We start from the raw sequence: 20804 nt of genomic DNA, 5'->3' as shown, positions 1-20804 counted from the left end.
ACTATGTTGCTTCCTTTTTGACTAGTTTGAGCATTGTTGCCCTGCTGATTTCTGTCATGGGAAATTACTGACTGTGTCTCCCTGTGGTTACGTTGTGGTTTTGTTGGCCATGTTGGCATGTGGCACTTATTTTGTAATTCCACAACCTTTTACCATGCCTTTGGGTTTTGCCATTGGGACACAATTGTTTATTGCCACTTCACTCACTGTTTTCTGTTTGTCTTTGCGTTCTTCTCAACTCTTGATGTCAGGAGGCAAATATCAAAGTATTGATTAAAGCATCCAGTGTACATTGTTGCTGTTGCTTTCTAGCATTTTGGATTTAGAAACGGAAGGGTTTTTTTCTGTATGTGATTTGTTCTCAAGGACTAATTTGAGAGGGCATATAATTCCAGAGCATTCTGCCATGGATGCAGTTGGCCAGGAATTTCCTTTAGAAAATAATCATTCTTTCCATTTTATATAGAGTTCTTGGAGGTGTTTAATCAAAAATTTAGGTGTCTTTTTGAGAAGTATGTCCTGCTTCCTTGCTAGGTTTAGTTATTCAAGAGTGATGTTCAAAAGTTACTCTTCAGTGACAGATGAATCTGGAAGTTGTTATGAAAGCCCTTTGAAATATTTGGAAGGGAGAAGCTGTATGTTTTTGTGGTGAGTGTCCTCTGAGCTGTAACAGTATCTGCAGATTTTTGCCATTTGTAGCAAAGGCAGTGACAAGTACTGCAAATCAGGGGCAGGAGCTTCTGAAGCTCTGCTGGGCTACATCCTTCTTGCAAATGTCTTGTGTAGCACAGTTTGGGCATGGTCCTGACTTGAAGGGAGAATTTAGCTCTGGTTGTCCTTTCACAGAAGAGGCTTTGAAAGATGTGCTGACAGGTTGTGGTAAGTAAGGTGTGCTGCAGTATTGCATTCTTTGGTATAGGTGTTTCAGTGTCATGTTTCCATTTCAAATGCTTGTCATTTGCTATTCAGCATTGCTGGGAAATGTCACTTTTCCTTCTACAAACTCAGAACATAAGCATGCCCAGGTCATTCTGATAACAGTGTAAAGGAAGATTCCCAGTTTCTTTGTGTAGCTCTCCTCCAATAGTAGGCTTGGCCTTACATTTTCATGGGGCCTGCTGCCAAAGGAGTCAGGTTTGTAGTCAGGTTGTGCATTCCCATTGCCTCCTGGGGTGCTGTGTGTGCAGGCCCTGCTTACCTTGTCCCTGCCCATGTCTTGTACAGGCAGCCTGAGTGTAGTCAGTGCAAGGATTATCTCCAGTTCTTAATGCCAGCTTTGGTTTTGAAGGTTATGCTTTCCTTGTGTTTTTTTTCTTGGTTCATAGAGTGGAGTCAAATGCAGAGGCATACATGTCTTTGGAGCTGGGATATTGCAGAAAGGATGATTGGGTCCTGTAAAAATATGAAAGTGCTGCTAAGCATAGCTGCTCTCCCATATTACTGATGGTTTGTGGGCAATACCCTCAACATTAGTCAGCAAGGTTTCCTTGATACAGATTTACTGTATTATCTGTGTATTCCAGGTGACTGATTTTTTTGGGAGTTGTGTGTTTGTGTATTTGTGTGTACATGTATTTGGGCTCTATGGATAGATTTTGAATGTTTTGGTTGAAGTGGACTCTGCAAACAGCTGATTTGCCTATCCAGATGATAACATCTGCTTAAGTACCCCCTAAAGTCTTCAGGAGGGTTGCATGCTTTCAGGGTCTTGGACAGAGTCCTTTCTCCTGCCTTCATTTACTCCCTCCAGTTCTGTTTCATGGTCACTATAACATATCCGCTGCATCTGTGAGGTACTTCTGCATTTGTGTCTGCTTTTTTTTTTTCCTTAACAGTTTTAGTTTTTGGTGAGAGTAGTTATGGAAGAGAGATGTGCTTTCTGAAGAAGAAAACAGGGAAGGGCATTTGGGAAGACTGAAAATAATAGGAAAAAACCACCAGACTTCAGACTGAAAGAGAAGAATGTTTCCTAGGCAAAGCACAGATAAATGGCTTGGGTTTGTGTAGGACAGAGAAATCTTCTGAGATTTAATAAACGATGTTGTAGTACAAAGTGGCAAATGCTAGGTTGTGAAGTCCTTTGGTGTTAGAATACTGTTCTGAATGGTAAATTAACTTGTGCAAACTTAAATTTTACATTCAGGTTGGGAACTTCACATATTAGAATTTTGAAGGAGTAATTGAATGAGTACATTTGGAATGAGTTTCTGCCATTATTAGTAGCCCAGAAGCCTGTGCTTAGTTTTGATTATTGAAAACAAATAAACAAAAATCACCCAAAATTTAAGAAAACAATTTAGTCTTTCAAAGATCCTTAGAGGAAATGCATCAGAATAAAAGGTTACAATTTTATCTGGCTATGTTAGTTTACATATTTGCTATTTAACTGATAATAAAAAATACCATTAAAAACAAAATTTGATTGACACTTTCAGTATTAAGTTGAGCAAACAAAGACATGGAAACAGAATTAAAATAAGCCACTCACTTTATACAATAAGAACAAGCCTGCATTGTTTGGTGGCCTGTGTTCAGGTAGGTGAGACCTGAGCTGTGAAACTTCTCATAAGCAATCTGGAAGTCTGGAGAATTTCCTTGATAATACTGGCATGTAATAGCTGTGGGATTTGATTGCTGGTTAATGAGTGAAATTCTTGACACTGCTCTTCAGAGGAGTTTTTTAACTGGCTTTGCTGTTGTTTGCACTGGAGCAATTCTTGACTTGTTTGTCACTTCTCACGTGAAAGTATCTTTCACTTGCATATGTACAAATACAATATCCAAGACAATGTGCTGAAATGTAATAGAAACAAAGTAGTATTGTGAATACTCCACCAGCTGAAGCTTAGAAGGTGATTTTGAAAATCCATGTACCATAATGGGAAAAGGACAAAAGCAGAGGTTGGACAAACTGACACAGGAACGGATGTCTTGACCCAAAGGTACAGGGTCATGCAATAACTTAAAGGGGCCTGTGAAAGTTTAAGGAGCAATCTGAATCAACTCAGAGGCGGGTTTCACCCAGTCTTTCCAGCTTTGTCTGCTGAGACCTGGGCCAGGTCCCCATGATACATTTACACTCCAGACTGACTTTTCACTTGCTGCATATTTGGGTTCAGTTTGAATCTGGTGAAACAGGATCAGATCTTAAACCCTGCAAAGGTTTTCTGATTATGTAGGACCTGACTGCAGGCTTTTATAGAGGCACCAGGAGACAAACTTTACAAGGTATCTTCAGGTGTCTAATAAAAAAAATAAATTCCAATTTTTCTTTCTTCCAGGGAAATCCTGTTGCTTAGACACACCTGCTTAGAGTTTGAATACATGTGTGGCCAGGGATTGCTTGCGTAGAACATTATAAATGGAGTTGTTTATAGAGGCTATATCCATTTGTGAAATCTACTGGTTAGTACAAGCAGGGACCGGATTTTTTGTGAATCATATTATGTTAGGAATAAAAATGGAAATTAATAATAAAGACCAAAACAAAGACTTGTGAGGCGCAATGGAGTATTCTTGTTTAATTTTGTTTCTATTAATTTTTTTCTCTCTCCAAGGCAGCATGACAGCACTAAGCCACTCAGATTATAGTTTCTTTTTTTTTCCTCCCTCTCCTTTCTCTGTTTTTTCTCTCTTTTGTTTCTCCTCTGGTCACGGCAGTCGTCTCTGGGGTTGGAGTGCAGATGGGCTGTCGAAGCACCCCCCTCCCCTTTCTCAGCCTAACTCCATCCCCACTGCTCCTTCCCACAAGACTTTCAGACGCTCTTACTCTCCCAGGTAACAAGCTACCTGTTAAACCAACTTGTCTGAGGTGTCACAGTATTATTTACCTTTCACACCATGGGATTTGTTCAAATGTGGAACTTGCAGAGGCTTTGGTTGGAAAAGGAACAGAGATGATGATTGCTTTCAGAGAGCAGGGGTGACAGGCAGCCACTTTCTCACTGCTTGGGGAAGATGCAGCATGCAAGTGGGGATTAAAAAAAAGTGGATTTTTCCAGACTCTTTCACCCATTCAAGAAGATGGCAGGGAAGATGCTTCACAGTCAGTTTCCAATGCAGAACACAGTTGCTGAGCACTTTTGGCAGGCGCTGGTTGGGTTACGATACCAGGGACAGGATCTTTCAATTTGGCTGCACTGAGCATGTGGCACTAGAGGATCTCCAGATGGACACATACAGCTCAGGAGTGACTTCACAAAGAGCTTTACTTGTATATTGTGATTGTGGAACATCTTGGAAATTTGTAGTATTGAAATTAAAATTGTCCTTACCACAAGATTTTGAGTTTATCAATTGCAGTTTTGACATCTGTTCCTCCTCCTGTGCCCTCACATGTTGTTCCAGTCTGCATACAGCTCTTAGATCAATAAAGTGGACTAAAGCTGTATGCTGGTTTTAAGAAAAAAATCCCAACCTGAATACAAATTTAGTTTGTCAGATCTCTGTTAAATTCCTTGGATTTTTTTCAAGTTTAAACCCTGACAATAAACCATCTATAAATGTGGTTTCTCCTGACTTAGATATGTCTGTTACCTGAGGAAGGACTATATATAGTCTCTCCTTAAAGCAAAAGGAAAGACTTTCATTTTTCCTAATGAAAAACTAATGAAAGAAAAGCAAAGAAATTTTTCTTTGAGGGCTCAAAGTTTGAGAACCTGTGACATCTGAGAGAGAAAGTAGAATGCAGTAGTAGGTACCTCTGTGAATACCTGCAGAATTAAAAACTTTAAATGAATGTTCTGACTATGCTAGGACTCTGTGGAGATATCTGTAGAGGGGGATCCATGTTAATTTTTGGAATAAAACTAGTTGAGAGTGTTTTTTTTCTGTCTTCCTTTATCTGACACCAGATAATAAGGTTTGGAATAATGTAACATATATTCCAGCCCAGAGCCTGAAAGTGCAAGGACATGAGTTACTGTGTGCTGCTTGAAGACACTAAACTGTGGACTACTTACACATAGTTTGGATTGGAAACTGAATAACAGTTTATGGAAGTAAAGTGTATTTCATGCCAGGCTGGAAAACTACCAAATTGTATCTTTATAAGCTTACAGACAGCTGCATTGGTTTTGTGCAGCAGATGGAAAATAATGTTGTGACATCCCTAAATGCTGCTGATCTCTACTCACTTCTTATTCATCCTGTGCCTTTCCTCTAGTTTTCTGCATGGGTCATAATTTTTTTTCCCTTTTGTGCCTTTTTTTTCCTGAAAGGTGAGTGTAGTCCCATTTTATTTTTATTCCCCGCATTGTGTTGTCTGTGAAGTATTCCAGTGCACATACTGTCAGTAGAGACGTGTGTTCACATTGTAGAATTTTCATTCATGTAGAGCACAGCCATAATGTGACCTCCTACACAGGCTTACTTCTGATATATGAAATCACTGGATTCTTTAGATCTTTATTAAAATGTGGGTTTGTGCTTTGACAAATGCATCAGATTGGTGGCTCTGAGAAATTACCTTAGTCCCTTAGCACTGAAGAGTCTGTATTCTCATTGTTCTTTGGTGACAGTGTAGGGTAGAATTCACCCCTGAGGAAAGAAGTGATGACTTCAGCAGATTTATTGTCAGTATTATATTTGTGATTATTTCTTGGTTTTTCTGCCATGGATTTAATTGTGTGACCTTTGGTAAGTCATGTCATCTCTTGGTGTGAGAACACAGGTACAGTCACATGTATACCTCTTCAAATACTGGCTTCATTGCCCACTTCAAAGTTGTATGAAAAATCCTTTAAGAGCTGTGAATTAAACGTGCTTGAGCTCAAAACATATTTTTGAGGTTGTATTGAAACAAAGATTTTCCTGTTCCCGACTGGTACTTCTAAAGAACCTAAAAACTGCCTTGCCTTCTGTCTGGAAAGCCATCACAGTGCATTACTGTTGTTCAGTTGTCTGAAATACTTCAACTTCTGTAGGTTTATGAACAGCTTTTGTTTCCTGATCTTGGATTGCTCATTCTCCCTGGTCTGCCAGACACTGTTTGGGGAATTGTTCTTTGGTTTCTTTGCCAAAATACATGGTGCTGATGCTTGTGTGAGTGTAGTGCGAACACGTTGCTTGGGAGCCAGGGATTATGGCTATTTTCAGTGTGTTAATCCCAAAGGAATTGGGCAGCCCATCTTATCCTCTGTCTGAAGTCCCCAAGTTTCTTCCAGAAAAAAAAGCTGTGGTTCTAGATATTTAGTAGATATTTAATATCCTGCTTTTGGTTCCATTGAAAATAACAGCTGTGTACGCAGAATTCAGAAGGGATTTTCTTGTTTGTTTGTTTGGGTTTTTCCCCCACCCACCTCATAGGGAATCTTTCTTTTGTGGAAAAGGAACACAACTCAGTTCAGCCATCTGCCTCCAAGCCCATCCTGTCATTCTTCCCAAAATGTTGTGAAATAGTAATTCACCACTGTAGGGAGCCACTTCTTGCATTTATTGACTAACAACTTGATGTAAATGTCTGATTCGGTTTATTTGCTTCTGGCTCTACTGAGATCTGAGACTCTGCCAGAAATTGTTCTCTCTTGCTGGATCTATTAATTTAGTGATTGTCATGCAAACTCAACTTCTCCTAGATAGAGCAAAGCCCTGCCAATAATGCCTTTTTATTTTCTCAAAGATTGTAGGAACTTCTCTTTCTCCAGATCTTTTAATATCATCTACCCTTGCATGCAAGGCATTTTATCATGGGACTTAATTTTGGATAACTCCTCAAGGAATCCCAAAACTTTTGGCTCAGAAATTTCTGAGGAACTGATAAACTGCAAAAAAGTGTCAGGTTTGAGTGAGAGAATTCCCAAACTTAAGCCAAATACCAAAATGCTGTTTTTATCAAGGCATTGTGCAAGTGAGTTAGGTTTTACTACTTTATAAATTAAGATGGGCCATATTAGACTAAGGTTTATGTCAAGTTATGTTTTCCTTTCCATTTGAATCTGTCACAGTTTCATATATTGTTAAACTTAAATTTCACTGATTTCATTTCCGCCAGCTGTCGCAACCATTTGAGTTCTTATAGTGATTAATGCTATTTTCCTTTTTAAATTACACCACTGCCACACTGGGGATAGGGTTTTTTGGTTTACAGAAGGTAGCACACTTACTGAATGTAAGAAACAGTGGACCTGTTTTCCCTCCACTTACAGAAATATGTTCTCCTTGTTTTAGCCCCATTTGAGGGGAAGCTCAGACCTGAACTCTGCTTTGATTCCATCCATGTTGTGTTACAAGTCACTGTTAGAAAAGGCACTCCAAACCATATGTCTCCAGCTTGTTTTTGTTGACAGTCAGAAGCGGATTCCAGTTTCATTTGTAACATTTCATATACGTTTGGTCTTTAGTATGCTGGATTATGACACGGAGAACCTAAACTCTGATGAAATCTACAGCTCTCTTCGTGGAGTCACAGAAGCGATTGAGAAATTTAGTTTCCGTAGTCAAGAGGACCTGAATGAGCCAATCAAACGTGATGGAAAGAAGGACTGTGACATTGTAAGTGTTCAGTTGTTTATTGTCCCCCAATAGATGAAATTTTAAGACATTGTGATCAAACCTGCCTGTGGATTGTTAGTGTACAAAATCCAGTTATTCCTGCTGTATTCTTACAGGCGTCTTCTGCTTATTGGTTGTTGATTTCTTATATCTTAATTGTGGGGTTTCACTGACTGTTTCCCTGGGCTCCCTTTGAACTCTGGCCTCCAGTGGAATGTGCTCAGTGGGCTTCTGTGCAAGTGCTATGAAGGATGGAAACAGTGCTGGTGTTCCTCAGGCTCAGCATGGCTCAGTGATGGCTTGCATAGAGTGTGCGTAGTCATGTCTGTAATGGGAAATACTAGTTCTTAAAATGTATGGATGGTTTCCCTCACAGGCTTAGGACCTGTGATCAATCCAAGTGCACAGCTCATACAGTATCTTATACTGCAAGAGGGGTTACAGAAACTGTGACCATGAGATATTTTTGAGCAGGTTTAGTTGTGTGAAAGAAAGAGGTAGTAATCGAAGTTTTACGTAAGTATTATGTATAAATAATACAAGTAAATCTGTGCCTTTTCCTGTTGGTGGGTGAACTCCAAAAATGCTACAGTTTCCACAGAATTTTGAACCTCCCTTTTTTCCCTCTGTTCGATTGCCCTAGGTGTCTCGGGATGGTGGCCTTGCTCTCCCTAGTGGCGATGTCCGCGGAAGCGGTGACATTGTGGAAGGCGGCAGGATGGCTCTGGATAACAAAACCTCCCTCCTGAACACGCAGCCTCCCCGTGCCTTTTCAGGGCCCCGTGCTCGGGAGTACAACCCCTATCCTTACGCTGACACCATTAACACTTATGACAAGACTGCCCTGAAGGAAGCAGTGTTTGATGATGACATGGATCAGCTCCGGGATGGTTTGTATCCGCTCACCTTGTAACACTGCAGGCAGCTCACTGCCTCTCTCGTGTACTTGTGTATGGCTGGTGCCCTCAGATACGTGCCTGCCTGTGCATGTGTTGTGTATTACATTGCATCTGAGCCAAAGCTTGGTATGAAATACCCTTTGTTCTCATGTCCCAGCAGAACCTCGTCTCTGGATACTGAGAAAAAATGTTATATTGCGGTTTTGATTCTTGTTTGCCTGGGGTTTCCTGTAAACTACTCCCTTAAGCATCCACATGCATCTGTAGGGACACTGCTTTGGGACCTTCCCCTCTTCATGGCTGAAGCGCCTCACTCAACAGCTTGTTGTTATTGAGTGTTTGGCTTCATTAAGTGCAGCTACACATCAGCTTTATTCTTTTGCAGTACACTGATGAGTCACTGTACTTTAATCTAAAGGTCATACATGTGACCATTGGTTTTGGGTGTGTATGTCTGGGAAAAACCACGGCAGTTCTCATCTTGTAGAAGTAATTGTTGGAACTGGAAGAAATCCAGTTGTCATCTCTTCCTGGTTCATTAGAAGCCACATGCAGATGCATGAGCCGTGCTATGGACTCAGGTTAAATTTTGGGCTAGTCTGATTCTGTTGCCTGCTTGACTGAGACCACCTGGACATTGATGCATTTTTGGGTGGCCCCTTGGTTACATAGAGGGTGAGCAGTCTTGGCACCTTTGATCTTCTCCCCATTTCTCCAAATGATTTGCTGCCATTTGTCCTAGAAGTACCCATTGACCATTCGGATTTGGTGGCTGATCTTCTGAAAGAGCTCTCCAACCACAACGAGCGGGTGGAGGAGCGGAAAGGAGCTCTCCTGGAATTACTAAAGATCACAAGGGAGGATAATCTTGGAGTTTGGGAGGAGCATTTCAAAACCATTCTGCTCTTGCTGCTGGAAACGCTTGGAGACAAAGATGTGAGATGTAGATTTTGTCTTAACTCTCCTGTCCATTGCTTCATCTTGGGCAATAATTCCTACACACCAGTTTAAATGAAACCTGCCACGCATCAGTGATACTGCACTGCTCATTTTTTCTTTTGAAGTTTAGCAACTCTTACTTTAGTTTTCACTCTGTTCAGTGATGAGTTTTAAGTTATTCCAAAATGTCCCAATTTTTCTCCCTCCCACTGAAGTGTTACTACTAAATAGCTAGGAAATTGAACTAGAATCAGAAAAGAAGTTCTAGTCTAGTAAAAAACTGTCAAGACTTCAGTTATTCTCTTCTGAGTTAGAATGAAGTTACAAGCTCTTAGCTATATTATACCCATTCCCAGCAAGGAGAATAAAGGCATTCTAGAATAAATTAATTTTTTTCCCTGGGTGGTTTAAAGACCCAGGGTATTAGATCTCATGGGATGAGTCTCTGTCTCTTATAAAAATGTCATCAAGAACAAGCTGTTTTTACAGGGGATCTTGTTTTGAAATGTTAAAAAACCCTGTGTTATTATCATAGCCTTATGTTTGGTAGTTGATCAAAGTGGTAATGTACAGGCTAGACTTTTTTCCATTTGGGGGTATTTGTTCAGCTTGCAGCATAATGATATTTTGGTAAAGGCTCAGCACCCCACTGCACCTTCACATCAGAGCCATGCTCCATCTGAACGTTACAATATTGAGGCTTCAAAGCACTCACAGTTCTTTTTTTTTTTAATCTGATTCAAAAATCTGTTGTATTTCTTATACTTCTTGTAAAATAAATATCATGCTCTCAGAAATGTTAATTCTGAAGCAGGGTAGGTTGCTGACATTTTCTTAGTCATTGCTCTTAGTTTAAGCACGAGCTGCTCTAGTTCTACATGTTTAATAATAGCACCATCACACAAGTATCGGAAGGTCTGGTGACTTTGTCTTAAGTACATGTGAATTGTGCTACTGTATGAATTTTGCAGATGAATAGCAAAGCACATATTTTAAAGGCTGAAAAGGATGAAGTAAAGTATGTATTCCTCTGCTGAAATGACATGTATTTGGAGTGGCCACAGGTCAAAAATTTAATGTAAGTTATGAAATTGAAGCAGCTGTTATAAATCCCCTCTGCTCATGATCTTTTAATACGAAGGATGTAGACCTAGGTCAGTGTTGACTACAGTAACTTAAGTCCTTGAAGTAATTTCCATAGGAGTTACAGGACAAGTCAGTTTCACTTCTTTAGTACATGAAAAACAGCTTTGTGGCATGGATGGAGCCCAGTTTGATATCTGCCAAGCTAAGCAAAAGAGGAAAGGCAAAACATACATGATCGTGTAATGTAGATGTCCTCCTGTGAGTACAAATTTGTACTTCATTGCCAAAAGAAAATGGAATTTAGGAAAGTAGTCATTTTAATTCTTGTATATGTGAGAACAGTCATTTTATGTGGCTTTTTGTACAAGAGCAAGCAAGGAGCCCAATTCTGAGTTTTGTTACATTGACTCCGCTGCTCACTCCACTGGAGCTGGTGGCGTAGAGAGCCATGCAAACTTCTGATAAGCCATGAGAATTCACTTCAAACTACGATTTTGAGAAGTGACTCTTTCTAACCTTTTTCTAATGTCTGTTTTTCCTGACACAGCATTCAATCAGAGCCCTGGCACTGCGTGTCCTGAGGGAGATCCTGCGGAACCAGCCGGCGCGGTTCAAGAACTACGCGGAGTTGACTATCATGAAAACACTGGAAGCACATAAGGATTCCCACAAGGAGGTGAGTGAACCTTTCAGCTACGGGAAAAGCAACATGGACCTGCTGAAGAAAGGTAGGACTTGTGAGGCTTAACAGGCAAACGTGTTGAACCATCTTGACAGTGGAACAAATCAGTATTAAGTCTCCCAAGTATGAAGAGACAAGATTTTTACATGCTGAAACAGTGAGGAAAAAAGTGGAGACTGTCAGAGCTATTTATGTGTACTTGGAGCTGTCTGGAGTGGTATTCCACTGTTTGTTAATTTCCCAGGATTTCCCTACTTATTCTGGGAGAGGTTGAGAACTGTAGAAAAAAAAGTGCATGTTTAATTACTTTTTAGAGCATGCTGGGGGCACTGTTCTGCCTCTGTGTGTACAGGTTAAGAATACAAAATGTACTGGAGAACACAAAGGCTGTGTTCAAGCAGAATTGTGTGTGAAAACTGAATGCTGAAATTGGACCGTGCTGGAAAATTGGGAACTGGTGAGTAACAGGAGAAAATGGACAGAGGCCATGCTGCAGTGGCAGAGGAAGAAGCAAAGGGAAGGGTGAATTGCATTTTCCTTTTTGTGAGAGAACTCATATGCAAAACTGAAAGTATTCTGAAGTAAAGCAAGAATAAAGGGACATGATAACATTTTAAGTAGATCAATTCAAACTACATTTAAAGTTAATCTTTGTAGGCTGATTTCCAAGTTGGATCTTTTAATCTACCTCATGCATGTTGGAAGTTTGAAATAAACTTTCTGGAAAGTGCTACCAGAACTTCCCTATCAGTCTGTGATGGTTTGGTTACCAAAGTCCTTGGTTTGAAATCTAAGGCATTTATTCTTCTCTACAACAGGATTATTCTAAATTAGCAGGTTTAGGCATCTCTGAAGGTATTTGGCCATGAAAAGATTATTAAAATAGACCAGACTGCTCCAGAGCATTGGGTGAATGACACAGATTATTTTAACCATGGGTAGCAGAAATTGTAGTGTTTGAAAATCAAAACAGCCAAACAAAAAACACTCTCAGGGAAAGAAAATAACAAGTCTGGATTTCTCTAAAATGCAGAAGTAGAATATGTTTAATGCTTTAGTGAATGAGGCCCACCTTACTCTGCCTACCTTCCTCTTCTTGATTTAGAGCCTTTGCACCCCTGTCTTTTTCAGTTCAGAGTAGTGAGAAGCAGTTGTAAATTGATATTCTGATAAAGCAGTCAGACAAGGCATTATGTTCTGAAGGAGTGCCTTTTATTGGCAAGTTTTCCTGCTTGCATGCTTCTCAGCTCACCTTGACTCAGTGCCCTTTGTATTTTTTGTCTGAGAATCCTCCAGAACTAACATTTCTAGCAGGACCTTTCCCGATTGTCCCTGGCACTGTTTTTAATGTCCCTCAGAATTCACTGTCCTTGTGGGGCTGGTGGGTTTTACAGAAATCAAGACTGATGTTGAAAACACCATGCTTTATGCCTCTGTATTCTTGTGGTGTGGAAAGGTTCTTCAGCATCTGCATGAGGTGCCTCCCAGGGAAAAGCAGGGAACGATAAACTCAAACCAGGAATGAGAGGTGGGAGTTCTGGCACTTCTTTATGGAATAACTGAGCTGTGCTGTGCTCAGCAAGTTGCTGCTGTGCTGCACATAGTGTAGCTTTGATTTTACATGGTTTTCCAAGCAGCTTCATAATGAGACATCAGCTGCTGCAGTGGGACCTTTGGGTGGCGGCTGTCACAGCAGGACACTGCAGGTATATTCCTGCTTTGCCATCTGTTGCATGTGCACAGCTGTATTAAGTGGGGACACTGGTTCTGGATTTTTCATTCTGTGTATGAGTATTTTCTGATCCCTTTGTAAATGAGGCTCTCAGAACCATGATGCAGCCCAGGAAAGTATCATCTGCCTGGCAGTAGTTTGAGGATATCAGCGTTCCTGAAGTTAAGAAAGGTACCTGCACTTGAGTGTCGACATGAGCTAGGCTAAATATATACCTGGGAATATGCTCAAAGTAGTTTTACCTGCAGTTGGGACTTGCTGATTCAGTTAAGTCTGTGAAAAATTAACTGAGAGATCATGTGGGCATGGCTCAGTTGGTCAAACTCATAGCCTGGAGCCAGGAGGTCACAAATTCCCTTCCCTTGGTGGCCCTCCAGCTCGCTCCCACTGCTGACTTTGCGGCACTGCTCTCTCCAGGAGGGCAGGAGGAGCTGCCCTTTGACTGGATCCCACTGAGCAGGGGATTAAATGAGGATGCACCAGTTTGGGAGTGAAGGGCACTTTGAAAGGATAGCTGAAGAGGGAAAGGAAGTCCTGAGCAGTCTGTTCTACAGCTTGCTTTCTCACTATATCAGAGCAATATTAAAGGGAGTGGTTGCACTATTCTTAAACTACATAAAATCAAATCTTCCTCTAGACTGTAAGAACTATTTCAAGAAAAGCTGGTATATAATTTAGCTGGGAAAGGGTTAATGTTTGTGTCAGTGATGTTCTGATAAGATGTCACTCCAGTTTCTTATGTTTCTGGCCTGCTTCTGCCTTATAGCAGAAGACAAAAGTGATCCTTGGTTATGATTTGATAATTTGGTGTCCAACAGGCTGCGTAATTTAGGAGAAAATGTCTGTTTTTGAGCAAGCTGTATCTGAATTTTTACCTGAATTTCCCCTTCAGCACAGGGACTACTAATTGTTCCCAGCTGCTGCTCACATTTTCAGTTATATGTGACCCACAGAGACTCAATCTAAAGTGACCAAGCAAAGGGAATTTGTAGAGGAGCAGAACTGTTAAGGTTGGGTACTGTCTCCAAGAAGTCATAGTAAGAGGCAGTTCTTTGGAAATCAGGAAGGTTTGTTTGTCTACACAAATTCCAATATTGCTGTTGTTCAGCATCACCAGGAGAAATCAAATGTCAAAAACAATATAGTCACCAACCAGCAAATATCACCCCTTCCACATTTGAGTGCTGATATCTAGTTAAAGTTTCTTTTCTTTTTTAAACAAGAAAAGGCCTGTGACTTTATTCCAGATTACATAGTTGGAAGTATCAAAACAGTGGTAGCACAGTTGGATATTTTGGGATGCCTGGATAATTGGCTGTTTTTCCAAGGCCAAGCAGAAGTCTTTAGACAGTTGGGTCTTTGCCATGTCTAAAAATCGTCTGCCTTCTGTTGCTGAAGGCAAGGTCTGGGATCAATAGAGCAGCACAGCTGACAGCACCACAATTCCCCCCAGGGATATGGGAGAGGAAAAGTTGGTGCATGGAGTTGGAGCTGAGTCACACCTTGTTGTGAGTGCAAATGCAGGAGATTGGCAAAGCACAGACCTCAATAGCAGGTCAAAATTAATGTAACCCTAGGCTACAGACTAGAGGGCTCTGGGTTGGGACTCATGTTTAGTTTGCATTTTTTAACTTTGTCCTGTTTTTATACTGTTTGTAGTACAACAGTCTGTTCAATGCTGTTGATTTAATGGGGTGATGTGAAGAGTCAAGCCTGCTTCAGTCTTACTGGAAACATTTAGGGGGGTTGGCATGTAAATGCCTTTCACTTACTTTAGGAGCATTAGAACGCAATTGTAATTGTGGATGATATTAAATCTTGTTGATTTTTATCAATCTTTGTTTGTAGTTATTTGGAAGAGAACCATCTTTCTGTTGCCAATTAGTTAATATTAACTCATTTGTTCCAGTGTAGTTACTCACCCATAACTAAGGAGAGATGCTGCTTGCTGACCCCATACCACTGATAATGACATTGCTTCAGATTCATGCCAGCAAAATGAGGATAATTTCTTATTATTGAATATTTTAAAACAGAAATAGTTTAGTGTCTTGGAAGTCAGCAGCAGAGTTAGAAATAATAGGATAGCTAATTCCTTGCTTCTGTCTCTGGCACAAATCCTAAAGACTTAACTGATGTCTGTTTTCTATGTGTAAGGAAAGGATTCTGTGCCATATCTTTGATATCTAATTTCTGTATTTTATGATATACAAAGTCCATAAGCATAATTGGGATGCTTATTGTACATTATTGTACATTCTTTGTTGTAACCCTCTGAAAGAGGGAGAAGAAGAAATCAGTTACCCATTACCTGTTGATAATTTTTATTATTTTACTGAGGGGCTTTTAGATTGGCCTCTGATATTTATATATTGTAACTGTCCTCTGATGATGGTATGATCTGTGTAGGTTTCTGCAAAAAGAAAAGCACTAAATGATCATAGTCCTGAAGATTGTTACCTAGTCTATGCTGGAGGCTACCAAGTGCTGCAGCTGGGCAGTCACTGATGTTTCATAATATATGTTTATGTGCTGTTTCAGTTTCCCAATACATTTCAAATGTTTAGTGCCCAGGAGAAGCAGTCTAATCTACTTCATCTCTGAATCCTTATCAAATTCACACTGCTTTTTCATCTGCTTAGCACTCCCCATTGCTGAGTCCACTTCCTGCTTTGAAACCAAGTCCATAATTGTTTGTTCCTGTCTGAATTAGACTGTAAAGCCTTCCAGGATGGGAGTTTGCCTGACTAGGTACTGGTAAACCTCCTTCCCCTCCAGCTTAGATTACACAGGCTTTAAGTAACCACCTCTAGATGGCAAAAATTGGCTCAAAAGCACAGCCACATGCCTCATAAGCCTGAAAGCAAAAGCTTGTTCTTCTGCTTAATAAACTTCTCTGGTGCTCTGCGTGTTTCACAGTGGTGTACAAAGCCTCTAAACTTCCAGTGGGGCTTTGCCTGCACTGCCTCATGTACTACAACCTTCTGCAGAGACACTGGAGCTAGCAATCATGGCAAAGTAGTCCCAAAGTACTTCCAAAAAGAGCTTAAGCTCCTGTGGGAAGCTCTCATCCAGGTGCCACAGGTGCTGCTTTGTTGAGATCCTACATGTTACACTGATATGCCCTGTGTAGCCTATGAGCCTGGCATGCCTTAGGGGAGTCAGGACATTTTCCTTTACTTATTTTCCAGTACTTTGTGTCCAGCAAATTTTGTAGAGCTTTGATGATTCCAGTGTGCTTTTCTGTTTGAAGACAAGGCTCTGTGACAGGTCACTGTCTTGATCACACTAATGCTGCACATCAGCATATCCCCTCACACTGAAATCAGGAAGCAATTCCCATGCATATTCCTGGGCCTGCCTGACCTGTTACTGCCTAACAAGAAGTTTACTCCTTGGTAGCATTAAGGAAGACATTGCTGGAGATGAACAGCTTTCTGTGTGCTGCACCTCACTGGCTTTGGGAATATGGCTCCTTCCCTAAAGCAAGCTGGGTGGAAGTACAAAAACTTCTCTTTCACGAGACTCACTAGAAAGGTCTTCATGCATCTCAGATATCTTTCAAGGAACCCTCCAGCAAACAGAGCTTATGTTATGCCGGCAAAAGTCAGGCTGAATCTAGTCTCCAGTGTGTAGAGCATAAGATAAGCCTTTAGAAAGGAGAAAAACCTGCTGCTTTAAGGCCAAGAGCTATCTCTTAGATCTGCATTCCAGGGCTACCTGCCCTGTGTTGAACGATGTCAAACTATCCAGTTCAAGCCATGGTTTGCTCTAAGCTTTTACTGGGAGGTAAAATCATGTTTGTGACATACCTTACATATAGCTTAGTGTCTGTGCTTTTAAAGAACTGCAGGCTCTCTGTAGTCTTGCACATCTTGCTTCATAGCCACCCTTTTGAACCTGCTGCTTCCAGCTGCTGTCATCATTTGATGGCTTTTCTACTTTTATTTTGTATCTCTGAAATTCCAAAGAATAATTATATTAGGTCAGACAAAAATCTTCCTTCGCTTGATACCCTACCTGACTCACTAGCAAGAAGCAAGCATACAGTGATGCTTCCCTGTGGATATTCTTCCCCCTTCCAGCTGTCTTAAAGCCTTTCTGTGTGAATGGTTCTGCCTTGCTTCCCTGTGTGGGTTGGCTTTTTTTTTCCTTTGGTTAACTTGTCTAACTTCTAATCCTCTTGTGACAGCAAGCTCCCCAGTCTGAGCACGTAGCAAACAGCACCTTTTCATTTTCTTGGGCTTAAAGGGTAGATTACATAGACGCTACTTATTGTGGTGTCACTGTTAGTATGACCCTTTCCTGTCACTTCCCAGTGTGTATCTGTTGATCTTGCCTTCAAAGCTGGGAGGAAGATCTGTTCCTTGATCCTGTTTATTCATTTCTCCCACTCCTTTTAAGGTTGTTTCACTCTGCTGGTCAGGTTAAAGCCGTGATTAAAAATGACACTTGAGTTTTTGATACTGTAAGGTATGTACAATTTGCAAGGCACAAGCGGTGTGCCTCATGGCAAAATGTCTTGGCTAAACTCTGTTACAATTGCATGTTCTTGTTGCCAAATGACCTGGGAGGTTGTACCTTTTGATAATGCACTTCCCTCTGTTTGGAAATGCTGATTTCTCTGGCAGTGCCAGGTGAGCGGGACTCTGAGCCAGTTGGGTGAATACTGACAGCCCCTTGTGGGATGCAGGGTCTCTCTGGGTGGCTGAGTGTTTTGTTTTGCCAAAGCCAGGAGGAAGGACAGGGCTGGTACTTGCACTGCAAAATGGTGGCATTTTGCTTCCTGTGCCAGCAGGGATGAGTTTTTCCCTTTGGTTCACTGTCAGCTGGTATTGCCCTACCCCTTCCTATGCCCTGTCACCTGCTGGTGCTTCCCCAGGGAGCCAGGGGCTGGTTACCTGCAGAGGCTCTCATCCAAACAAGCATGTTAGCACATGCTGGAATCCTTTTGATGTTAGTGAGACCTCAGCATGCTATTAAAGTTAATCACAGCTCAGGGAGTTTGCTGAAGTGTGGCTGAGAGGCAGGCATTGTCTGCCAGATGTGCTCATGGGAGGCTTGGAAGTCTCCCTGGTGTTGTCTCATTGACAAGCTCCTGTCATGCTGGATATGTGTAATGCATCCTCCTGTGTCTGGGGGGAAGGGATGTGAAATAGTCAGCCACTGCCTAAATGTAGCCACATCCATGTTAGAACTGGGCAGCAGTGCTGAAAGCAGGACTGTCAGGGACATAAATAAATAATTTTTGTACCTTTACAACTTTCCTTACTTACTTTTGATGGGCAAAATATGTGTGACCTTTGTTGCTGCTGAACTCTCACTTATTTTGTGAAAAATTATCACTGTATTTTAATGCTCCTTGTGCTTGGAATTGGTTAATGGGCTTTTTGTCTCATGGACTTGCTTCATACCTTCAACTTAATAGACATAGTATATTGTGTGCAAACAGGATATGGAGCTGAAACCCAGATAGAATATTCATTTGAATTTTTCACCTACTGCTTTTTTTTAATGGTAGTGTGTTTGAGATCAGAGTTTAGTCATAGGTTTATACTAAAATATTGTTGCTTTTTTATCAAGTAGGATACCAAGAGAATATAAGGTTTAAATTTTTTTTTACCATTTTCTTTTAGTGTGTTGTGATATATGTGCAAGCTTCTTTCTGAGAGTGTCTGAAAACACCCAGCAGTGTTTGGCATTGCTGCAGAACAAAATCCCAAGTGGCCTGTGTTCAAATAGTACTATTTGGGGTTTTTTAGCTAGTGGCTTACTAGTGAATAGTTAAATTGATGGTAAAGTATCAGGGCCCTCTAAGTTCATGCTTTCCATCATTTGTGGAAAGCAGACATCAGAAGCTGCAGTGCCTGGAAGTGAATCCTTTAGAGACCTTCTGGGAGCTCCTGGCTTAATCTACTCCAGCAATTCCACTCTGTGCTATCAAAGCCTGGCATTAGATTTCCCTTAAGTACTTGGGTGTTTCTCTTCTCTCCCCACAAAATCACACAGTGCTGGCTCCTAAGCTAGTACTAACTTATGTGGAAAAATATTAACTTTCATGCTTCTCATGTGTGAAATTGAAGAGAAATTAGCAAAGACATAGCTGGAAGAGGGAAAATTGCTGTAAGTGGGAAAGCAAGCATTCTGTTCTGCATAGCTACTCATTCATAGATCTTTCAGGAAGAATTTTTTTTTATATTGACCACATTGTGGATTGCCATTCATTTTGGAACGTGTTTTAATGTTATAATTGACTGCTCAGAAAGGCATGAAGTAACTGGAGCACTTGGACAGCTTTATTTCTGTAAATAGGGCACTCATACAGAAGCAGTTCAAAATCTCAGGTTGCTTCACCATCCTGCCCATATCTTGCCTGCATGCAATATTTGTGCTGTGTGAAGTGTCTGAGGTCACATTCACTGTTGGATCTGCCTTAGAGAATGCCAGAAGCCAAGAGGAGGAGTTCTGCTGTTTCCTGGGAATACAGTTGTCTTGTGCCATTCCTGTTTCAGGGAGGGGTAGCTCTCAGCATGAGTGAAGATAAATGTTCAGCATGGCTATGATGCTGTGACTGTGGGTGAAGCTGGCTCTGTAGGTGGAGATGATCCCTTATGGTGACTGTTAATTGCTGTTCTCTTAAAAGTCAATTAAACCTTGTGTTTTGTAGTCCATGGACTAAGATAAGCTTCCAGCTACTCCTTGTTCATGCATTATCCACAGTAGTTGCTTAAAAATAATGAAAGCTCACTTTCTTTTGAGGCTTTGATAGAGTTGCATCTGTCCATAGATTGGCTTACTCAAATAGAAGTCCCTGAGTTTGATGCCATCAGAGTGTGTGGGAGAGGAGAACAACACGAATTCAGCAGCCATGGCTTCAGTCTCAGTGCCAGGAGACCTGTGGTTTGATTTATGTGCTGTTCTGCAGTGGCCTGGGACAGATTTCCTGGTGCTGGTTTCAAAGTATTGACTTCAGACAGCCCCAGGTAGTTCAGTTTAGGAGGAGGTAGAGAACTGGTGCTGGGCACCTGAGCCTCCCACACAACCAGGAAAGAGGGGTGCTTTAATGTTCCTGGGCTTAGTTAGGGACTGCCTGGGACTAGCTAGAAGATCCCAAACATGAGGATTTGTGAATGCTTCTTTTTTCTTAAAGTTGAGGTGTTGGATTTAAGTCTGCCCATGGGGGCATCTGTCTGCTCAGGAGTTACCCTCCCTTTAAAGTAAGCCCTGAGAAGAGGGGAGTGAGATAAGATGGAAAAAAGCATCCTCCATCTTTTTTGTGTTGTAACAAGAACATGAGGAGCAAAGAGTGTGTTATTTGTGGCCAGGAAGAGGGCAGCCAAGAGGAAGCTTCATTTTGTTGCCTGGCAATTAGCACAGACACTTGAAAAAAGAAAACCTGCCTTCCCATCCTGTTCTTTTTTATCCAATTACTGCAGAATGTAAAATTAATAAATTCTCTTGGGAGGAGAGACCAGATTTGGGTCTTTCTTCTTTGAACTAGCTGTCCTACCTGCTGGGGAAGAGTGAAAGTTGTGAGTCTGCTTTCTCTCAGAGTAGAGTTGAATTTAGCATCATCCTTGCTTTTTGTGGCTCCTTTACAGTGTGGGCTGGTTGCAGAGGGTGGGTGTTGCTGCTGTTTCCACTTGCTGTTCCTCCCATTTTGTGTGGTGATGCCAGTGCTGCCTGGATGTGTTACATGTGCTGAGTCAGGGACTCCCTAAAGCCAATTTGTGTCTGTGACCTGGATTTGGCTGCAGTGTGGTTCAGCTGGGGAGGGGCAGGACACAGCTGCCAGGGGTGCCTCAGCATGGCATGTGCCACTCAGCACTGGAACACAGTGCACACTGGAAGCTGCAACAGAGCCATTTGTGATAATGGTTAAGGAGAAACCTTTTGTGTAAGTCTAAGCTGGGGGGTTTGGGTTCTTTGGCAGTGGCTGGAGAAATGTCATCCTCTCTCTCCTCCTGGCATTGGG

General features: G+C 41.4%; 1 protein-coding gene across 16 annotated transcripts in view; it reads left to right on the top strand.

Moving 5' to 3' along the window:
* Positions 1-20804, top strand: part of CLASP1 (cytoplasmic linker associated protein 1) — a 170608-nt gene that overhangs the window by 141231 nt on the left and 8573 nt on the right. For 12 of the 16 annotated variants that reach the window (XM_030952206.1, XM_030952207.1, XM_030952219.1 and 9 more), the window contains 4 exons: positions 7341-7491; positions 8135-8381; positions 9133-9326; positions 10963-11091. In XM_030952206.1, the coding sequence (XP_030808066.1) occupies positions 7341-7491; positions 8135-8381; positions 9133-9326; positions 10963-11091 (721 nt within the window). The remainder of the gene's footprint in view (positions 1-7340; positions 7492-8134; positions 8382-9132; positions 9327-10962; positions 11092-20804) is intronic. The other 4 variants (XM_030952205.1, XM_030952216.1, XM_030952212.1 and 1 more) reach the window with 1 other exon arrangement.

The sequence above is a fragment of the Camarhynchus parvulus genome, chromosome 7 (genome assembly GCF_901933205.1).
Source record: "Camarhynchus parvulus chromosome 7, STF_HiC, whole genome shotgun sequence".
Classification (NCBI taxonomy): Eukaryota; Metazoa; Chordata; class Aves; order Passeriformes; family Thraupidae; genus Camarhynchus; species Camarhynchus parvulus.
The sequence above is the reverse complement of the archived record's forward strand: the minus strand, read 5'-3'. Positions and strand labels throughout refer to the sequence as shown.